General features: G+C 38.8%; 2 protein-coding genes across 5 annotated transcripts in view; one reads left to right on the top strand and one right to left on the bottom strand.

Annotated features, from left to right (window-relative positions):
- Positions 1 to 19069, bottom strand: part of SH3BGRL (SH3 domain binding glutamate rich protein like) — a 101984-nt gene extending 82915 nt beyond the window's left edge. Inside the window, exon 1 of the mRNA XM_007992163.3 lies at positions 18817 to 19069. Coding sequence (XP_007990354.1) covers positions 18817 to 18861 — 45 coding nt within the window. The 5' untranslated portion in view covers positions 18862 to 19069. The remainder of the gene's footprint in view (positions 1 to 18816) is intronic.
- Positions 19070 to 19220: 151 nt separating this feature from the next.
- The window catches only part of HMGN5 (high mobility group nucleosome binding domain 5), an 87266-nt gene continuing 86395 nt past the window's right edge, over positions 19221 to 20091 (top strand). For 3 of the 4 annotated variants that reach the window (XM_007992164.3, XM_073013551.1, XM_073013552.1), the window contains exon 1: positions 19228 to 19328. The gene's annotated coding sequence lies outside the window, so the exon portion shown is untranslated. Of the gene's footprint in view, positions 19329 to 20091 lie in introns of all 4 variants that reach the window. The other variant, XM_073013550.1, reaches the window with a different exon arrangement.

Genomic DNA, 20091 nt, shown 5'->3' on the forward strand with positions numbered 1-20091 from the left:
GGTTCAAAAGGCTACAAATAAAGTCTCTGAGGTCATCCACAGAAAAGAGGAGAGTCCAGTGCAATTCTATGAAAGACTGTGTGAGGCTTATCGTATGTACACTCCTTTTGATCCTGATAGTCCTGAAAATCTGCGCATGACTAACAGGGCCTTAGTTAAAGCGCAGAAGATATCAGGAGAAAATTGCAGAAACAGGCTGGGTTTGTAGGTATTAATACCTCACAGTTACTGGAAATAGCCAGTCAAGTGTTTGTGAATAGAGATGCAACAAGCCACAGAGAAAGTCGTAAGGAAGGCGAATGCCAGGCTAGGCGAAATGCTGACTTACTGGCCGCGGCCATTAAGGGATTCCCCTGAAAGGAGAGGGGAAGGGGGGTTCAGGGAAGAATACCCAGTCTAATCGCCCATGCTTGCAACGTAACCAATGCGCCCATCAAAAGGAAATAGGGCATTGGAAAGATAAGTGTCCCCAACTGAAGGAAAAGCAAGGTGGTTCAGAACAAAAGACCTCAGATAAAGACGAGGGAGCTTTGTTCAATCTGGTTGAAGGGTTAATGGACTGAAGGGCACCGGGTTCAAGTGCCTCCAAGGAGTCCACAGTCAGGATTACAATTGGGGGCAAGGACATTAAGTTTTTGGTCAATACTGGTGCTGAACACTCAGTAGTGACCACCCTGGTTGCTCCCTTATCCAAGAAAACCATTGATATAATCAGAGCAACAGGAGTTTCCACTAAGCAGGCTTTCTGTCTACCACGGACCTGCTTGGTGGGAGGACATGAGATAGTTCACCAGTTCTTGTACATGCCTGGTTGTCCCTTGCCCTTGCTGGGAAGAGACTTGCTTTAGCAAGTTGAGAGCCACCATCCCCTTTACAAAAGAGGGCTCTTTACAGCTAAAGTTACTGGGAACAGGAGTTATCATGGCCCTTACAGTCCTCCGGGAAGAAGAATGGAGACTTTTTCTAACCGAGCCAGGCCAAGAGATAAAACCAGCTCTAGCTAAGCGATGGCCCCAAGTATGGGCAGAGGATAATCCTCCGGGACTAGTGGTCAACCAAGCCCCTGTACTCATAGAAGTTAAGCCTGGGGCACAGCCAATTAGACAAAAGCAGTATCTGGTTCCCAGAGAAGCTCTTGATGGAATCCAGGTTCATCTCAAGTGCTTGAAAGCCTGTGGAATTATAGTTCCTTGCCAGTCTCCATGGAACACCCCTCTCCTGCCTGTCCCTAAGCCAGGGATCAAGGATTACTGACCTGTACAGGACTTGCGCTTGGTCAACCAAGTTACAGTGACTCTGCACCCAACAGTTCCTAACCCTTACACATTGTTAGGGCTGCTCCCGGCAAAGGACAGCTGGTTTACATGTCTGGACTTAAAAGATGCCTTCTTTCGCATCAGAATAACTCCTGAGAGCCAGAAGCTGTTTGTCTTTCAGTGGGAAGATCCGGAGTCAGGTGTCACTACTCAGTACACTTGGACCCGGCTTCCCCAAGGTTTCAAGAACTCCCCTACTATCTTCAGGGAGGCCCTGGCTGGAGACCTGCAAAAGTTTCCTGCTAAGACCTAGGCTGTGTCTTGCTCCTGTACGTGGAGGACCTTCTGTTGGGACACTCCACGGCAGTCGGGCGCACAAAAGGGACTGATGCCCTGCTTTGGCACCTAGAGGACTGTGGGTACAAGGTGTCCAAGAAGAAAGCTCAGATCTGCAGACAGCAGGTACGCTACCTGGGATTCAGTATTCGGAAAGGGGAGTGCAGCCTGGGATCAGAAAGAAAGCAGGTCATCTGCCACATACCGGAACCTAAACCATAAGGCAAGTAAAGGAATTCCTAGGAGCTATGGGGTTTTGCAGATTATGGATTCCAAACTTTGCAGTACTACCCAAACCTTTGTATGGGGTTCCAAAGGGGGGTAATCGGGAGCCTTTTGAATGGGGGCCTCTACAACAGCAAGCCTTTTGTAAATTAAAGGAAAAACTTATACTGGCCCCAGCCCTAGGACTACCAGATTTGATAAAGCCCTTTACACTCTATGTGTCAAAAAGAGAAAAAATGGCAGTTGGAGTTTTAACCCAGACTGTGGGGCCCTGGCCAAGGCCAGTGGCCTATCTCTCAAAACAACTAGACAGGGTTTCCAAAGGCTGGCTCCCAGGTCTAAGGGACCTAGCAGCAACAGCCCTGTTAGCAGAAGAAGCAGATAAACTAACCCTTAGGCAAAACCTGAATATAAAGGCCCCCCATGCTGTGGTAACTTTAATGATTACCAAAGGACATCATTGGTTAACAAATGCTAGATTAACCAAGTACCAAAGCCTGCTATGTGAAAATCCCCACATAACCACTGAAGTTTGCAACAACCTAAACCCCACCACCTTGCTCCCGGTATCAGATAGCCCCGTTGAACATAACTGTGTAAAAGTTTTGGACTCAGTTTATTCTAGCAGGCCCAAACTCTGAGACCATCCTTAAACATCAGTAGACTGTGAGTGGTACGTGGTAGGGAGCAGCTTCTCTAACCCCTGCAAAGTGACTCTGAAGATGACGACAAGCCCTGCTCCAGTCACACCTGGAAGCTGACTGGTCCACACACGGCTGAGGTATGAGGAAACTCATTGCAGGGCTCATTTACCTTAAAATGTGGACTTTTACAGTAAGGACTTCAACTGATCTTCCTCAGACTGAGGACTGTTCCCAGTGTATACATCAAGTCACTGATGTAGGACAAAAGGTTGCTACAGTTCTATTATTTTATGGTTATTATAAGTTTACTGGAACTCTAAAAAGAATTTGTTTGTATAATGTTATTCCATACAAGGTATGTAGCCCAGGAAATGACCAACCTGATGTGTGTTATGATCCATCTGAGCCTCCCATGACCACAGTTTTTAAAATAAGATTAAGGATTGAGGACTGGTGGGGGCTCATAAATGATATGAGTAAAGTGTTAGCAAAAACAGAAGAAAAAGGGGTTCCCAAACAAGTCATCTTAAAATTCGATGCCTGTGCTGTCATTAATAGTAGTAAGTTAGGAAAAAGGTGTGGTTCTCTTAATTAGAAAAGAGACTATATGGCAGAAAATAAGTACATCCGTCATAAATCAGGACTGTGTGGAAATAAATGTAAATACTGGTCTTGTGTCATTTAGGCCACTTGGATAAAAAAAAAAAAAAATGAAAAGGATCTAGTCCACCTTCAGAAAGGAAAAAAATGGCCTTTCCTGTACTAAGGGACAATGTAACTCCTTAGAGGTAGTAATAACCAATCCCCTTGATCCTCGCTGGGAAAGAGAGGAGCGTGTGACCTTAAGAATCGACAGGGCCGGACTGGATCCTCAAGTAAATATCTTGGTTCGAGGAGAAGTTTACAAATGCTCTCCTGAGCCAGTGTTTCAAACTTTCTATGATGAACTAAATGTGCCAGTACCAGAAATTCCAGGAAAGACAAGAAATTTGTTTTTGCAATTAGCCGAGCATGTAGCCCAGTCTCTCAATGTCACTTCATGTTATGTATGTGGAGGAACTGTAATAGGAGACCAATGGCCCTGGGAAGCCCAAGAATTAGTACCTACTGACCCAGTTCCTGACGAATTCCTGGCTCAAAAGAATCACCCTGATAATTTCTGAATCCTAAAAGCCTCAATTATTGGACAATATTGCATAGCAAGAGAAGGAAAATAATTCACTCATCCCGTAGGACGACTTAGTTGTCTGAGACAGAAACTGTATAATGGTATCACAAAAACAGTCACTTGGTGGAGTTCAAATCACACAGAGAGAAATCCATTTAGTAAATTCCCAAAGTTGTAAACCGTGTGGACCCACCTGGAGTCCCACTGGGACTGGACAGCCCCCACTGGATTATACTGGATATGTGGGCATAGAGCTTATGCCAAATTACCTGATCAGTGGGCAGGTAGTTGTGTTATTGGTACTATTAAACCATCTTTCTTCCTACTGCCCATAAAAACAGGCGAACTCCTGGGCTTCCCTGTCTATGCTTCCCGCAAAAAGAGAAGCATAGCTATAGGAAATTGAAAAAATGATAAATGGCCCCCTGAGAGAATCATATAATATAATATTATGGTCCTGCTACTTGGGCACAAGACGGTTCGTGGGGATACCGGACCCCCATTTACATGATCAACCGAATCATACGGTTACAAGTTGTCTTAAAAATAATCACTAATAAAACCGGCAGAGCCTTGACTATTCTGGCCCGGCAAGAAACTCAGATGAGAAATGCTATCTATCAAAATAGATTAGCTCTCGACTACTTGCTAGCAGCTGAAAGAGAGGTCTGTAGGAAATTTAAGCTTACTAATTGCTGCCTACACATAGATAATCAAGGGCAAGTAGTTGAAGACATAGTTAGAGATATGACAAAACTGGCCTATGTGCTCGTGCGAGTGTGGCATGGATTTGATCCTGGGGCCATGTTTGGAAAATGGTTCCCAGTGCTAGGAGGATTTAAAACTCTTATAATAAGAGTTATAATAGTAATAGAAACCTGCTTACTGCTCCCTTGTTTGCTACCAGTACTTCTTCATATGATAAAAAACTTCATCACTACCTTAGTTCACCAAAATGCTTCAGCACAAGCGTACTATATGAATCACTGTCGATCTGTCTAGCAAGAAGACATGGGCAGCAAAAATGAAAGTGAGAACTCCCACTACTGGGTGAGAGTCTCAAGTGGGGCAGGGAATAAGGGAGGAGACCACCCCTCATATTGTCTTATGCCCAATTTCTGCCTCCAAAGAAAGAAAAAGTAAAAACTAAACGGCAGAAATGAAATCCACAAGCAGACAGCCCGGTGCCACACCCTGGGCCTGGTAGTTAAAGATCAACGCCTGATCTAATTGGTTATGTTATCTATAGATTACAGACATTGTATAGAAAAGCACTGTGAAAATCCCTATCTTATTTTGTTCCAATCTAACTACCGGTGCATGCAGCCCCCAGTCACATACCCCCTGCTAGCTCAATCGATCACGACCCTCTCACGCACACCCCCTTAGAGTTGTGAGCCCTTAAAAGGGACAAGAATCGCTCACTTGGGGAGCTTGGCTCTTGAGACAGGAGTCTTGTTGATGTCCCGGCCGAATAAACCCCTTCCTTCTTTAACTTGGTGTCTGAGGAGTTTTGTGTGCGGCTCGTCCTGCTACATTTCTTTGGCTCCCCACAGATCTCCTCTTTTGGTTTCTGGGCCAGGTGCACGAATGGCTTTGCAGGGAAGAGTGCCAGTCCCTTTCGGGCTGTTCAAGTCAGGGTCATTGAGGATGGAGAATTATGAGTCAAATACAAGTCCCAGTTTATCTTTATGGGTTTCATTTTCTCCTGCAGGTTCTAGTTTGCCCTTGCACAGCTCTACTTCAAATCCAGCTTTTCTTCCCAGTTGCCAGCTCTGCTAACCTATGATGACTTTAGCTCCATACCGGATGTGAAGGCAACTGCAAAGCTCCCACAACTGTGCAGGTCTAAAACTGAAAATAAATCCATTATTCCATATTACTATAGTAGTTCTGCTTCTCTAAGTGATAGGGATTCCAATAAATCTTTCCTATTCAGAATACATACTTGGTTACAAATATTCTTTTGTGCATGCCTTTCTTTTTTAAAATTTATGATATTTTCAAATGAAATAGTACTAATGTACTGAGCCTAAGTATGTTATTTTATTCTCCCTTGTTTTGGGGATAGGGACTTGGAATATACTCTTTCACACAATTCCTCTCAAAACTGGTAAGCTGAGGAATTGGGAGTCTGCTCCATAACCAGAGAATGCAGAAAAACTAACAACTAATGTGAACTTCAGTGTAATAATGAGTTAAAAACTACCTGAGTGAATTAGTTGTTTCTTTGAAATATGTCTTAATGTGACACTTGGAAAGTTATATCACTCATGATGAAATCTAAATATTAAAATGTTGGTAACAGGTTGGGCATGGTGGGAAAAAAAGCAATATGTTCTAAAGAATCAAACTGATCTTTACTAAATTTAAGCAAATAAATAGTGGTAATAAAAATTGTCCAGCTGTTCTTCATACATTTTATGAAAATTTTGACTTTGCTGCTTATTTTTTACAAGGATAATTAAATGCTTTTGAAATAATATGCATTTCTCTGATAAAATTATTCGTAGGGCATTCACAGGTAGAACAACATAAAAATATTTATTTGCTATCATTCTTTCCTATCACAAATATTCATGTTCTCTCTCTGTCACAATTTCCAAATATTAATTGTTGAATATTCCAGTCACTAGACACTGAAGTAGATTAAAGTTGATTCTATGGTGAAATTAAAGAATCAACAATGATCTGATAAATCTAGGCTGGGAAAACAGACAAACAGGATTTTTCTAGGAAAAATTCCAGTTCACTTAATTTTCTTCTTTTTTAGTAACTCTGGAATAATATCTTTTTATTTTAGCTATTTTCAGCAATCTTCTTTTTCCTTTCCTCTCACCAAACTAGTCAAATGTTAGTCTACATACTCATCTCTTCCTCATTATTTGTTCCATTTCTTAACCTTTCCCAATCAGGCTGTTGTTTTCACCAATCTACTGAAACTGCTTTTCTCCAAGGTCACTAATAATTTCCTTATTTTGAATTCAGTGACCTTTTATCAGTTTTCACAATTCCTGTATGGAACGAACAAACAATGCTCATTCTCCTTGAAAATTCTTCTCTACTATGGTTTCTATTACAAGATGCTACTCTGACCTTTCCTAATGAATCCACCTGTTTCCTGCTGTTCCTGTTTCTTTCACCTCCTCTGAAATGTGAACATTCAGCAAAGTCCTGTCCTTGGTTTGAGCTCTCTTCTCATCTCATGCTATAATTCCTTTCTCCTAGTGAGCTCATTCTTTTCCACGGTTTGAAGTAGCACCTATACATGAATGACTCCCATGTCTACTCTCCATCCACCATCTTTCCCAAACTCTAGTCACACGTTTCCAAATAGCAACTGCAAATCTCCACTTGGGTGGCCTGTTTTACACTTGAATTTCAACAGGCCATCCACTCATATGTGAACAAATATTTATTTAGAAACTTACCAATTTATAATTATATTCTGTGTAATAAGAAGTGAAAGGGGTAGATGATAAGTTGCTACTTATCACTTTGTTGAATTTTGAAATAGTACTACTATTCTACAGTAGAGTTCTACAAAGTATTTTTAACTTTTGATGGGTCCATTAATAAATGAGGAGGAAAGTTAAAAAAATAAACTGTAAAAATATTGACCATGCCACAAAATCTGTTCATTAGGTTCAGAAATCTGCCTTATATGACTTGAAGCAGTTGCTAAGAGGCAATTGCTAAAGCTTAAGAAAATATTTAGGAAAAATGCATAATGCTATTATATGCAACATGCCATCTATCTTTTTATCATATGCTTTTACATAGAATAATGACTCATCATTAATCATATGAAATAAAAAGTTCTATATATTTTTACTAAAACATACACAAATTAATGTCCACCATTCCAACTTCAAATATTTGAAGAAATTGTATGACATCAAGTGGTGGTTCTTTGTGGAGGTGTGGATGTAGAATTCGGTCATGATTACCTTAGTCATTGGGAGATAGTCAACTATTTTTTCTTATAATTGCTTTTGGAGAAATCCATGTTTTGACAATTCAAGGTTTCAAATTTCATTTTTTTTTCTTCCCCAAAATCTCTTCTCTTATATGAGCTGTCGCACAAGATGGAATCTCATTTTTTGTGCTAATAGCTCCTTTTGCGGCATTCTTCACATATATTCAGAATATAATGTTTATGCACTGTATCGCTAGTTTTATACTTTAACCAAAAAGTACAATTATAAGACTTTCCTACTCAATCACATTAGGAAATGAAAAAAAAATCAGTTCAATCTCTGTAAATGAATAATTTTCAAAAAGTAATTAGACATTGATTTACAGTAAATCCACTTGGACAGGTAGACATAATTTTGACAAGATCGTATTAGATGCTTTGGGTTTTCATGAAACCTAGAGTGACTGACTTTGGAAAGTACACACATGCTGTGTGTCTGCTGGGACCTGTCCCAAGCAGTCCCTGACATTTGGGCAGCATAAGGATCCCCTGGGATGTGTACTTTACTTCTCGAGTTCAACTCTGGGGTAGAGTCAGATTAAATCCCAAGTGAGACATGCACTCCTCTCTTAAGCGCCCCATACAGAGCCTAATCATAGTCACACAATTTCTAATTGGATGTAAACACACACTAACAAAACTCGTTCTACAACTTTAACTTAAAAATCTAATAAAAAATCCTAATCTGATCTGATGGGCAATCTGTAAATGTTTAGTCACATTTTTTTCACAATATTTTTTACTTGCCTTTCAACATCCTCTTTTCATATATATATATATATATATATATATATATATATATATATATCTCGCATGAATTCAAAGTTGAGCATAAAATTTTCCTTACTTTGGATCTTGTCACACTTCCATTTTGCTCACTTTAAAACTCACCAGGTGTTTGTCTTGTTATCTGGCAAATTGTCTCATCACCACCACCAACCCTGATTGTCCCTTCAACATTGTTTAGAAAGTTTAAATTTAACATCTTTATTCCTTTTTTTTATTATTTTTTTAAATTTTTTGTAGACACAGGGTCTTGCTTTGTTCCCCAAGCTGGTCTCAAATGCCTAGCCTCCAATGATCGTCCCCCTTGGACCTCCCAAAGTACTGGGATTACAGACATGAGCCATTGTGCCAGGCCTACCTTTACTCTTAAGTTTTAAGTAGAAATTCACTGAAAATATGTCACCCCAACTACTGCATCTTCTGAGAAGTTAAAACTATTTACCTGAATCACATGACCAATTGTTTTTTCTGAAAGTGTGAGATCAGATTTCATCATTTTTAGTAATGAATTTCCAATAACACTTTGTATTAGAGTTCTCTTAGAGGGACAGAAGTAGTAGGATATATGTATATATACATATGGGGAGTTTATTAAGTATTAACTTACATGATCACAAGGTTCCACAGTAGTCTTTCTGTAAGCTGAGGAGCAAGGAGAGCCAGTCCAAGTCCCAAAACTGAAGAACTTGAAGTCCAATGTTCAAAGGCAGGAAGCATCCAACACGGTAGAAACATGGACTGGGAAGCTAAGCCTGTCTCTCTTTTTCACGTTTTTCTACCTGCTTTATATTTGCTGGAAGCTGATTAGATTGTGCCCATCAGATTTAGGGTGGATTTGCCTTCCCCAACCCACTGACTCAAATGTTAATCTCTTTTGGCAACACCTGCACAGACACTACCCAGGATTAATACTTTGTATCCCTCAATTCAATCAAGTTGACACTCAGTATTAACCATCACACACTTCTAGAAGCTTTCTTTCATGATACTCTTCTTTTCTTTTCTTTTTTCTTTTTTTTTTTGACAGAGTCTCTCTGTCGCCCAGGCTGGAGTGCAGTGGCGAGATCTCGGCTCACTGCAAGCTCCGACCCCCGGGTTCATGCCATTCTCCCGCCTCAGCCTCCCGAGTAGCTGGGACTACAGGCGCCCATCACCACGGCCCAGCAATTTTTTGTATTTTTAGTAGAGACGGGGTTTCACCGTGTTACCCAGGATGGTCTCGATCTCCTGACCTCGTGATTCGCCCGCCTCAGCCTCCCAAAGTGCTGCGATTACAGGTGTGAGCCACCGCGCCTGGCCTACTCTTCATTTTAAGTTACTCATATTCAGTTTGTGAGAATGATGAGAGGCAAAGAAAGTTTTATGATCTACTCAAATCACACAGGCAATAGCCAATAAAACATATCTCACCCTTGCAGCTAAAAAAGCTTTAAAATCCCTTGAAAAAGCAATTCATCTTATCTTCTTTTCATTAGATTGCAATAAAATGATTTTCTTAAATCGAGATTAAGGTACATGTTCTGCATTCTAACTAATAGTATATGCTGAGCTCTTATAACTTTGATTTTCTCCTCTGATAAACTCAAGTTCTCCACTTGATAACAGACCACCAGAATTATCCTTAGTATCTATAGACCACCTGTTGCTATAGACCAATTAATTAAGAAGTATTTTTCATGGTTTTTCAAGTTCATCAGAAAAGAAGTATTACAATGACTTGTAAATCAGTTTCAGAGCTGCATTCAGAGTGGGTAATTAGTGAATATCATCAAGTACGCAGAATAGCATAGGGCTTCAGATGAGGGGCCCTGGAATCAGACAAACCTGGGGGATGCTTTGCTAGCTCTGTGACCTTGCTAGGTCTCTGAGCCTCTCATCTTAAAAACAGAGCTAATAAGAGTACTGGCTTCACTGAGTTGTCAGAAAAATGAAATAATACATGTAAAGTTCTTACCGGTGTGCCTGACTCAATGAATTATAGTTCTTAATATTATTATCCATTAAAGCTGACAATTTGCATAAGAAATTAAAGTAAGATGATTGATCATATGTTTAATAAATTAAGTACTTGTATATGTTTGTGTTCCTTCTAAATCAAATTTGATATAACATACTGAAGAGAACGGTCTCTAATATCATACAACTACTATTAAATATATATTTACTCATAATTTTAACAGAAAAATATGCTACACTTATAATGAAACAACTGGCTGAAAGGTGATGGTGAAACAGACATTTTCTCATGTAGTAAATGTTACCTAAGATGAATATTCTCTTGTGTTTGAAAGGTGAAATTTTATTTGTCTTGACTCATTTTTTGAAATCCCCCAAGCAGAAAGGGTTGGCTCGACCCTAACTCTAGGATAGGTCTCATTTCCAAAAAGGACTAAACCAAAGGGACAGAAATCAAAGACTAGAGTCTAAAACCAGAGTTTACAAGTAATAGCAGTACTGCCTTCCTGTTAATTTAGATTTACAGAATCATAGAAACCACCTTTTAATTATGTTGGCCTATAACCACATAACATGGAAGAGAATCAGTCATAAAAATTCAGTATGTAACACAGGCCAGCATAAGAAAGTACAGACAAATATTATTTTTAAGTGTGCCCTCGATTAATTCATTTGATTTAAAAAAAAAAAAAAAGAACTAAATTGTAAAAGAACATGGTGCTACTATCCTCCCTACCCCCAGCCTGCCCACCAATGCCAAGTCTCATCTCACTCTCGAGTATGGGTTATGAATGAGGACACATTTGCTACTTAGACATCATCCCCTCTTAAAAGACAATTGTATTTAAAACTCATATTAACAGGATTTTTATGTAGTATTGACAATTTCTATTCAATAACTATATACAGAGGATGTGTAAATAACACAGTGTTTAGGAGTGGGTTCTGAAGTCCAAACAACCGGAGTTCTAATCACAGCCCTGCCATTTCTAGCTCTTTGGTCTTGACCAATGTACCTATGTTTCTGGATCTTAGAGATACCCCCTCCAATTAGATAAAATGAATCTAATAGTAGTTATTACTATGTTAAAATGTTATTGTAAAGATAAATTAAATAAAATAATGTAGGTAAAGCCCTGGGCACCTTGCCTGACATATTCAATGCATAAATAAGTGTTGTCTTTACTATTACTAAAGTCAAATCTTAGCGGCTGAGCTCAGTGGCTCACGCGTGTAATCCCAGCACTTTGGAAGGTTGAGGAGGGTGGATCACTTTAGCTCAAGAGTTTGTGACCAGCCTGGGCAACATGGTGAAAACCCATCTCTACCAAAAATACAAAAGTTATCTGGGCCTGGTGGCGCATGTCTGTGGTCCCAGCTACTTGAGAGGCTGAAGCAGGAAGATCCCTTGAGCCTGGGAGGCAGAGATTGCAGTGAGCCAAGATCATGCCATCACACCACAGCCTGGGTGACAGAGTGAGAGTCCGTCTTAAAAAAAAAAAAAAAAATTAGTTATGCTAACGAAAGGGCAATACAGCAACAAAAAACCTAGCGTCATTGAATACTTTAAATATACAGTCTTTGAATTTGTTATGATATTTTTAAACTTATATTTGAATTTTTTGCCTGATGTTCTGGCAATCTGCAAGACTTCAAACAAACTAATAAACCAACATGCAAGACCTGGGCTAGAAACAAATCCCCTTGCTTAAAATTCTTCTCTGCAGCCCAAGTGTAAAAAGTCAGCTTTGTCTTTCATATTAATCAAAACAGTCATCATAAATGAACTGCCTCGTCTCTCTAAATGTACTTTTGTTTAGCCTTGGTCTGGATTGAAGAAAGTAATTAAAAACTGGGTTTAAAAGGCCTCCTAGTGGGCTGCAAAGTAGATCTGAAAGGAAACAGATGGTCAGATAGTTAACCAACAGCTTCTCTCTTAATCTGTTTACTTTTATCAGTAAGAAATGAAATACAAAATTCAACCTTGATAATTCCATTAAAGCAGGAAATGTTTTTGTAAATGATACATGGTTAATTGCATAATATATATTTCATAAAAGATTTTAAAGATTAGCTACAGAGAATATTCAATCTGGTTGATATTTGAGGTTTTATTTATTTTTTCCCTAGGCTAACCCTGGTGGAGGGTTTATTGATCAAAACCCTTTCTCAACAAAGTAACTAGTCTTTGTGCTAGAAATAAGTCCATTTTATCTTTCTCTTCTACCAAATAATGAATTTTTTTTTTTTTTTTTGAGACAGCGTCTTGCTCCGTCACCCAGGTTGGAGTGCAATGGTACGATCTCGGCTCACTGCAACCTCTGCCTTCCGGGTTCACGCCATTCTCCTGCCTCAGTCTCCCAAGTAACTGGAACTACAGGTGCCCGCCACCACGCCCGACTATTATTATTACTATTACTTCTTTTTTGTATTTTTAGTAGAGATGGGGTTTCACTATGTTGGACAGGCTGCTCTTGAACTCCTGACCTCGTGATCCACCTGGATCGGCCTCCCAAAGTGCTAGGATTACAGGAGTGAGCCGCCGCACCCGGCCCAGATAATGAATCTTTTACTAAACTTTCACAATATGTTCTTCCCTACAACCATTCAACATTTAAGCATCTTTCTAAATGCCCAAGAATCACCATCACTGATCACTGATCAGCCTCTTTTTGGGTCAAATTCTTCCAATGTTTCTGTGAAATTTAGGAAATCAGCCATCAAATACTAAGCATCAATTTGAAGGCACTGATCTTGAGTCTCTGCATTTGCCATGTGAAAGCTGCCATTTTCCACTGTTAACCACATCCAAAAAGCATGTCTCAGTCATTTGGTGAACAGTTTCTAATTTTAGTCTTCTAAGTGAACGTTTTCTATGAACACCTTTAAACAACATTCAAACAAACTTTGGAAGATATGACAAAAATCTTTGCATACACAAAATCAATGTTTAATGTAAAAATACAGAGAAAGAGCAGCAAAACATTCTGCACCTAAAATACAATTATTTGAGAATCACATAATGAAGAACTGTGTCTTGCTCTTCTATATTATCCAGATGAAGAAAATACTGTGACTAGTGACTAATGATTACACAATCAAGAATGTTGTTTTATCTGTTGTTATAAATTGTACAGAGTACAACCATAGAGGAAAATTATGTATATTTAATTTATGGACAATCCAAGCTACAACCAGCTTCTGTTTTATCAGTTATATAAAATATATCAATTTTTAAAAGTTACTTCACAATTAAAACCCTAAGAAATCTATTCCCCACAATCTTAAAATTCCTACACCAAGGCACAAATAGAATGCATAGATGCCATGAAATGGAGATCATTATGGGTCGTGGGGAAATAAGTATGGGGAAAAACTCCCAAACCAGTTAAAATTCTCCAAGCTATCATCACTCTAGCAATTCTCATCCTAGGCCAATGTTGATTTTTGTTTAAATAGTTATTGCAATCTATTAAGTTATGTAGGCTCTGGGATTCCTGTTTTCCATTAAATGTAAATTTACAAAGCATTACAATTTCAAGAAACAAAACGTGGCATATACCTCTGTGTCACAGTGAGTTAAAACATGCATAAACAATTCTGAACAGGCAGAAATCACTTCATATAGACAGACAACTTGGAAGCTGCCTTCTTGTTAAATGGTTCCCATTAAACTAAACAGTATTAAGGCCTGAATTTTATACCTTGACCTATACCAGACCAGTTTAGGCTTTCCAACTGTGTAGGTCTTCTCTATCTTCTTGGCCTTGGGTGAACAGTCACTTACCCTTCTTACTGACATTCCCTTTTAGACATAATATCCCTCCTACACACTAGCTGCCCATTTCTCTATTCCCCTATATGTACATGCCCGGGCAACTCTTCTTCCACTTACAGGACTTACTTCCTCCCCTACCTCTTACCTCATGTTCAAATTTATCTCCTCATGCCTACTAGTTGCCATAAATCACTGGGAGGATGCATTTCTTTGTGGTTAAGTATATATTCTTTGGATTCAAACATCTTGCTTGGATTCAAGCTCTATGGCTTACTAACTGTGTAACCTTGAGAAAGTTATTTACTCTTTGAACCTGTATACTGTATTTCCTTCTCTGAAAAATAGAGATAATCATAGTGCTTAATTCAAAGGATTTTTTTTTTTTTAATGAGATAGTATCTGACATACTTAAGGGTTTCTACTGACTATCATTATTATGGTTACCATCAAGAAGTCCATTACTTTGGTCTGAGCAAAGATTTTTTGGGTAAAACCTGAAAAACAGGCAATGAAAGTAAAAATAGACAAATGGAACTACATTAAGCTAAAAAGCTTCCGCACAGCAAAGGAAACAATCAATAAAGTGAGGAGAAACCTAGAAATGGGAGGAAATATTTTCAATCTATCCATCTGACAAGAGATTAATATGTGCAATATATAAGGGAGTCAGTAGCAAAAAAGAAACCCACAAAAAAACAAATAATCCAATTTTTTAAAATGGCAAATGATTTCAATAAACATTTCACAAAAGAAGACATACAAATTGCAAACAGGTATAAGAAAAACTGTTCAGCATCACTAACCATCAGGGAAATGCAAATCAAAACCATAATGAGTAACATCTCACTCCAATTAAAATGGCTATTACCAAAAAGATAACAAATGCTGGTAAGGGCACTGAGAAAGCGGAATACTAGTACACTTTTGGTGGGAATGTAAATTAGTACAGCTGCTATGGAAAACAAGACAAAGATTTCTCAAAAAAGCAAAAATAGAACTACCACATGATCTAGAGCTGCCATGGAAAACAGCATAGAGGTTCCTCAAAAAACAAAAATAGAACTACCACATGATTTAGCAATCTCACTTTTGGGTATATATCCAAAAGACAGGATATCAGTATATCAAAGAAATATCTGCACTCCCATGTTTATTAAAGAACTATTCAAAATAACTATGATATGTGGCTAAGTGTCCATCAATGGATGAACGAATAAAGGAAATGTGATATATATATTATGTATATTATATATACACACACACATACATATACACACACAAAATAAAATATTATTCAGCCATAAAAAAATGACATTCTGTTATTTGTGACAACATGGATGAGCCTGGAGGACATTATTTTAAGTGAACTAAGACATAACACAGAAAGACAAAAGACATATCACACGTTCTCACCCAGGTGGGAGCTAAAAAAGTCGATCCCATGAAGATATTGAGTAGAATGGTGGTTACCAGAGGCTGAGAAGGGTAGGGGGAAAGAGGGATGAAGAGAGGTTGGTTAATGAGTACAAAACTACAGTTAGATAGAAGGAATAAGATCCACTGTTCAATTGCACAATAGGGTGACTATAGTTACCAATATAATTTACTGTATAGCTAGAAAAAAACAGCTTGAATATTTGGAATGTTCCCAACACAAATAAATGATAAATGTTTGCAGTAATGGATATCCTAATTACCCTAATTTGATCATCACACATTGTGTGCATGTATCAAAATATCATATGTTCCCCATAAATATGTGCAATTATGATATAGCAATAAAAATTAAAAATGGAATCCATTGCAAAGACCAACATATTTGTTTTCATTTCTAAACCTTTAAGAAGCAAGTGCTACTCTTCACTATTAGGCCACTTTTTTAAAACATTTTTTTTAAATAAGGCTATGAGGTACAAAGACTCTTGGGATATAGACAAAATAAGTTAACATTGTCTTGCCAATTATCACAGATCCAGATCCCCCACTTGGCCCAGTATAACCAGTATAACATCTATTATTGTTTTTTTTAAATAACAATCAGTAGGAAGATTAAGAAACAGTCATTATTTATTTATAAATTGCTACTACCAATCCAAAGCAAAGAAGCTTTTAACTGTTCTTCAGACAACTAAAGTTAGTCACTTCAAATTGAAGTATCTCACTATCTGCAATTGTAGGGTTCCATCAGGATATTTGCTCAAAACTTTCTAACTTATGTATTAAAACAAATAGGGCATCAATCTTAAAGGAAAACTTTGGTACAGCAAACTGAAAAGTGCCTTTCTGAAGTAAATAATCACCACTCCATTCATGTTACAAAGAAGTACTCACTTTACACTGTTTTAGTATTATTTAAAAGTGTTGTAATATTATAATAAAGCAAGGATTTATTTTGGTATTATGAAGTAGAATTTTGATAACAGGTTCATATGAACTGTAATTACTACAGTAGATAAATTTCTAATTACCCATGATTAAAAAACTGAAATAAAATACAAATACCACAAACATCTGCCATTTGCATGGTCTTCAACAATAGAGTCCAACAAAGATGGGAACAATAGACACTGGAGACTACAGAGGAGGGAGGGAGGAAGGCAAAGGTTGTAAAATTACCTATTGGGTACTACACTCACTACCAGGGTGAGAAGTTCAATGGTACCCCAAACCCTGCACAGTATACCCATGTATCAAACCTGCACATGTACCCTTGGAATCTAAAATAAAAGTTGAAATCTAAAAAAAAAAAAAAAAAAAAATGGAATCCAATAAAGGAAATAATAGAAGACAGCAGCCATTTCTAAGCCTCTTGGAAACTTAAGACTTAACAAAGAGAGGTGCAGTTATTCTTACTTGAATAGAAATTCTGAAAGCAGTTTCTTCTTGAATCTACTTTTGAAGGAGGGGTAGAGGAAGGAGAAAGCAAAGGATAAATAACAGTATTGAAACTGTATGACTCCCAAAGCAAAACTAACTGCCTGATCTGTTCAGTCTCATTAGGGGTTTAAATAAAGGCATTAAGCTGGACTTTACAATTATTGGATTGAGTTGAGACTCTGAGCAACTCAAATTTTACTTTGAAGTATTAGACAATATGTATGGAAAATAATAAAGTAAGAGGCTCATAAAATGAAGTCCAAAGGCAATATAAAAGTTGTTCTTTTTTTCAACCTAAACTTGTTCAAAAAATGTCAGTTTAAATTTTCTGATATTTCAAAATTGCATAAACACATCCACACACGGTGGACAGAGAAGACAAAGTTCAAATATCAAGGTTCTTGTGATTTAACATAACCTCTAGTTCTATTCCACATCCTCTCAGGTGTAAATAAACAAGCCAAAAAATAAAAACACACAACCTGGATTAGCTCTGCTCTGCAGCTCAAGAAGAAGGAAGGGGTTCCTATATTCTACACCCTGAGCCCACACATTTGTTCTCGCCACTGTCTGCCTTTCTCTTGAGTTGTGAAAAGCAGAAGTACTTTCTTTTTTTTTTTTTTTTGAGACGGAGTCTCGTTTTGTTGCCCAGGCTGGAGTGCAGTGGCCGGATCTCAGCTCACTGCAAGCTCCGCCTCCCGGGTTCACGCCATTCTCCTGCCTCAGCCTCCCGAGTAGCTGGGACCACAGGCGCCGCCACCTCGCCCGGCTAGTTTTTTGTATTTTTTAGTAGAGACGGGGTTTCACCATATTAGCCAGGATGGTCTTGATCTCCTGACCTCGTGATCCACCCGTCTCGGCCTCCCAAAGTGCTGGGATTACAGGCTTGAGCCACCGCGCCCGGCAGAAGTACTTTCATTTATCATGAATATGCACTCATCCTTGCACCCCAGTTTATCATATTCTCCCGACAGCTGCTGAAAATTTGTTATTCTAAATTAAGAGTAAGTGAATCCATGAAGGAGAAAATCCTACCATTTGAAGCAGCAGCCACTCAGCCTGCCACTACACAAGAAGCAACTGAGTTCTCAATATATTTGAAGCAGTGAGGGAACTTTAAAAGTAAAATATTTTGAAAAAATAGAAAAAGTCAAAATAAGGGACAATATGGGGGGGGGGGAGACTGAATCTCTTGTTACATTAAGTAAAAAAAAATTTACGTCATTGTTCCCAACTTCCCCTCCCAGTTTGTCTAGTTCTAACAGGCCTTTAAGCTCAAGTTAACCACTCTCTCTTCTACACACTCTCAAAATAACTCTATTACCAGGGTCTCACTCACCCAGAATAATCACAATGCCTCAGTGGGCCTCCACTCAAACCCCACCAGTTACAGCACGTGTACCCCCATCCTTTACCGAAGTGCACTCCTCCTTGCCTCAGTACTTAGGGCGTATTCATCAAATGTCTCACTCTTGAAACTCACCAGTGTGCGATTTTACTTGACTTCACGTAACCCTAAAGACCGTATAGCACCAACTCTCACCTCCCAAAACTTGGTAGCTTTCGTTTTCCTTCAAAGGAGAAATGTGCCCCCCAATGTCACGAAGCAAACAAAGCTGAACTCTATGGGGGAAAAAAAAATGAAATCGATGCAACAAAGGGAAAAAAGGGAAGAAGAGGGGTGGGGTGGGGGATGCATGAGTCTTCCGAAGGAGAAGCTGCCAGAGGAACTTCTGCATTTTAATGGTTCTGGGGCAGCAGAGGACTGGTATGTAGGAAAACAACAAAGGTGGACTCCCCACTCTCCTTACCGCCGTAGAGCCAGAAGAAGATGCAATATATACACGGATCACCATCCTGGGAACAGCGGCTGCGGTTGTTTGGGTCCTGAAAAGGGCTGTGGAGCAGCTGCAGCAATGGCTGGAATCCAGCTAGGGGCTGAAACAGCGGTTGGCAGAGAAGGGTGGGGGAAGGTGGAAGGGGAACTCGCCAGAGCCCCGCCTCCGCCTTTAGCAGCTTCCACCGGGCTCTCTAAGCGCTGCAGTTCCAGCCCAAAACCCCGGAAGGAACAGGCTGTTTGCATCAATTCTATTTTTTTTTTTTAATAGGGAATCTCGAATAGCACCGCGAGATCTGTTGAAACATTGATTTTTGACGATTCCTTCCCTGAGAAGAGAGAGAGGAGAAGAAGAAAGAAAAAGGAGAACTGAATTGAATTAGATTAGCATGAAAGACCTTTTCACGCGGAGACTAAAAGTGCTGCGCATAACTTCCTGCTCAGAAATGTATGCAAATAAGAAGACAGATCCTGAAAGAGCAAGCTGTATGTTGAAAACCCATGTTCTCAAAGCCTTGCGCATTTTGAGATTCCTATTATGTAGTGATTTTTCTGATCTTAGCTCGTTGTAGGAATTAGGCACTGAAGTACTGAGCTTTGAAGGAAAAGCAGAGTTTTGAAGGAAAGTTTCAGGTTTCCTTAAGCCCAGAAATGGCAGGATTGGTTTTCTTTTTGAATTTTGTGTTAATTAGGGAACCCTGCTTCCGTGGGAATTTGCAGGAGGCCTGATTGGCAAGTGTAAGAATGAAGGAAAAAATTACAAAGAAAAAATTGAAAATATTGTGTAAAATGATGGATAATTTTAGTTTTGTTTTGCTTTTTAACTGACTGAAGTAAGGTATTGGGGAGAACATATTGCAGATGTTGAAATGGTGAAGAGAGAGAGTAGATGGTTATTTGTAGCTCTAAGGAAATGAGCAAACAGTTAATAATGTCCAGAGACAGACTATATACTTCAAAGTGTAGTTTTAGGTTCCCAGATCATGTTAAATGAACAGAAAAAAAGGAATTTGCAAGATGAATGAGAATGGAGTGAGTCGCTTGTCCTACTTCTTTACCTTTGCTGTTTTTCCACTGTCTCCAGTCTATGGTTTGCTATCTTTGTCTAGGCTCAGTAATTACAATAGATTTGTAACTGTTCCCTACCCACACGTTTTTGCTTCTCCAATCTGTCTTAAATACTAATTCCAAATTGATCTCTTTACATGTTGTCTTTAAAACAACCTCAAGAGGTGGGTGCTATTACATT

The sequence above is a fragment of the Chlorocebus sabaeus genome, chromosome X (assembly GCF_047675955.1).
Source record: "Chlorocebus sabaeus isolate Y175 chromosome X, mChlSab1.0.hap1, whole genome shotgun sequence".
NCBI classification, from domain to species: domain Eukaryota; kingdom Metazoa; phylum Chordata; class Mammalia; order Primates; family Cercopithecidae; genus Chlorocebus; species Chlorocebus sabaeus.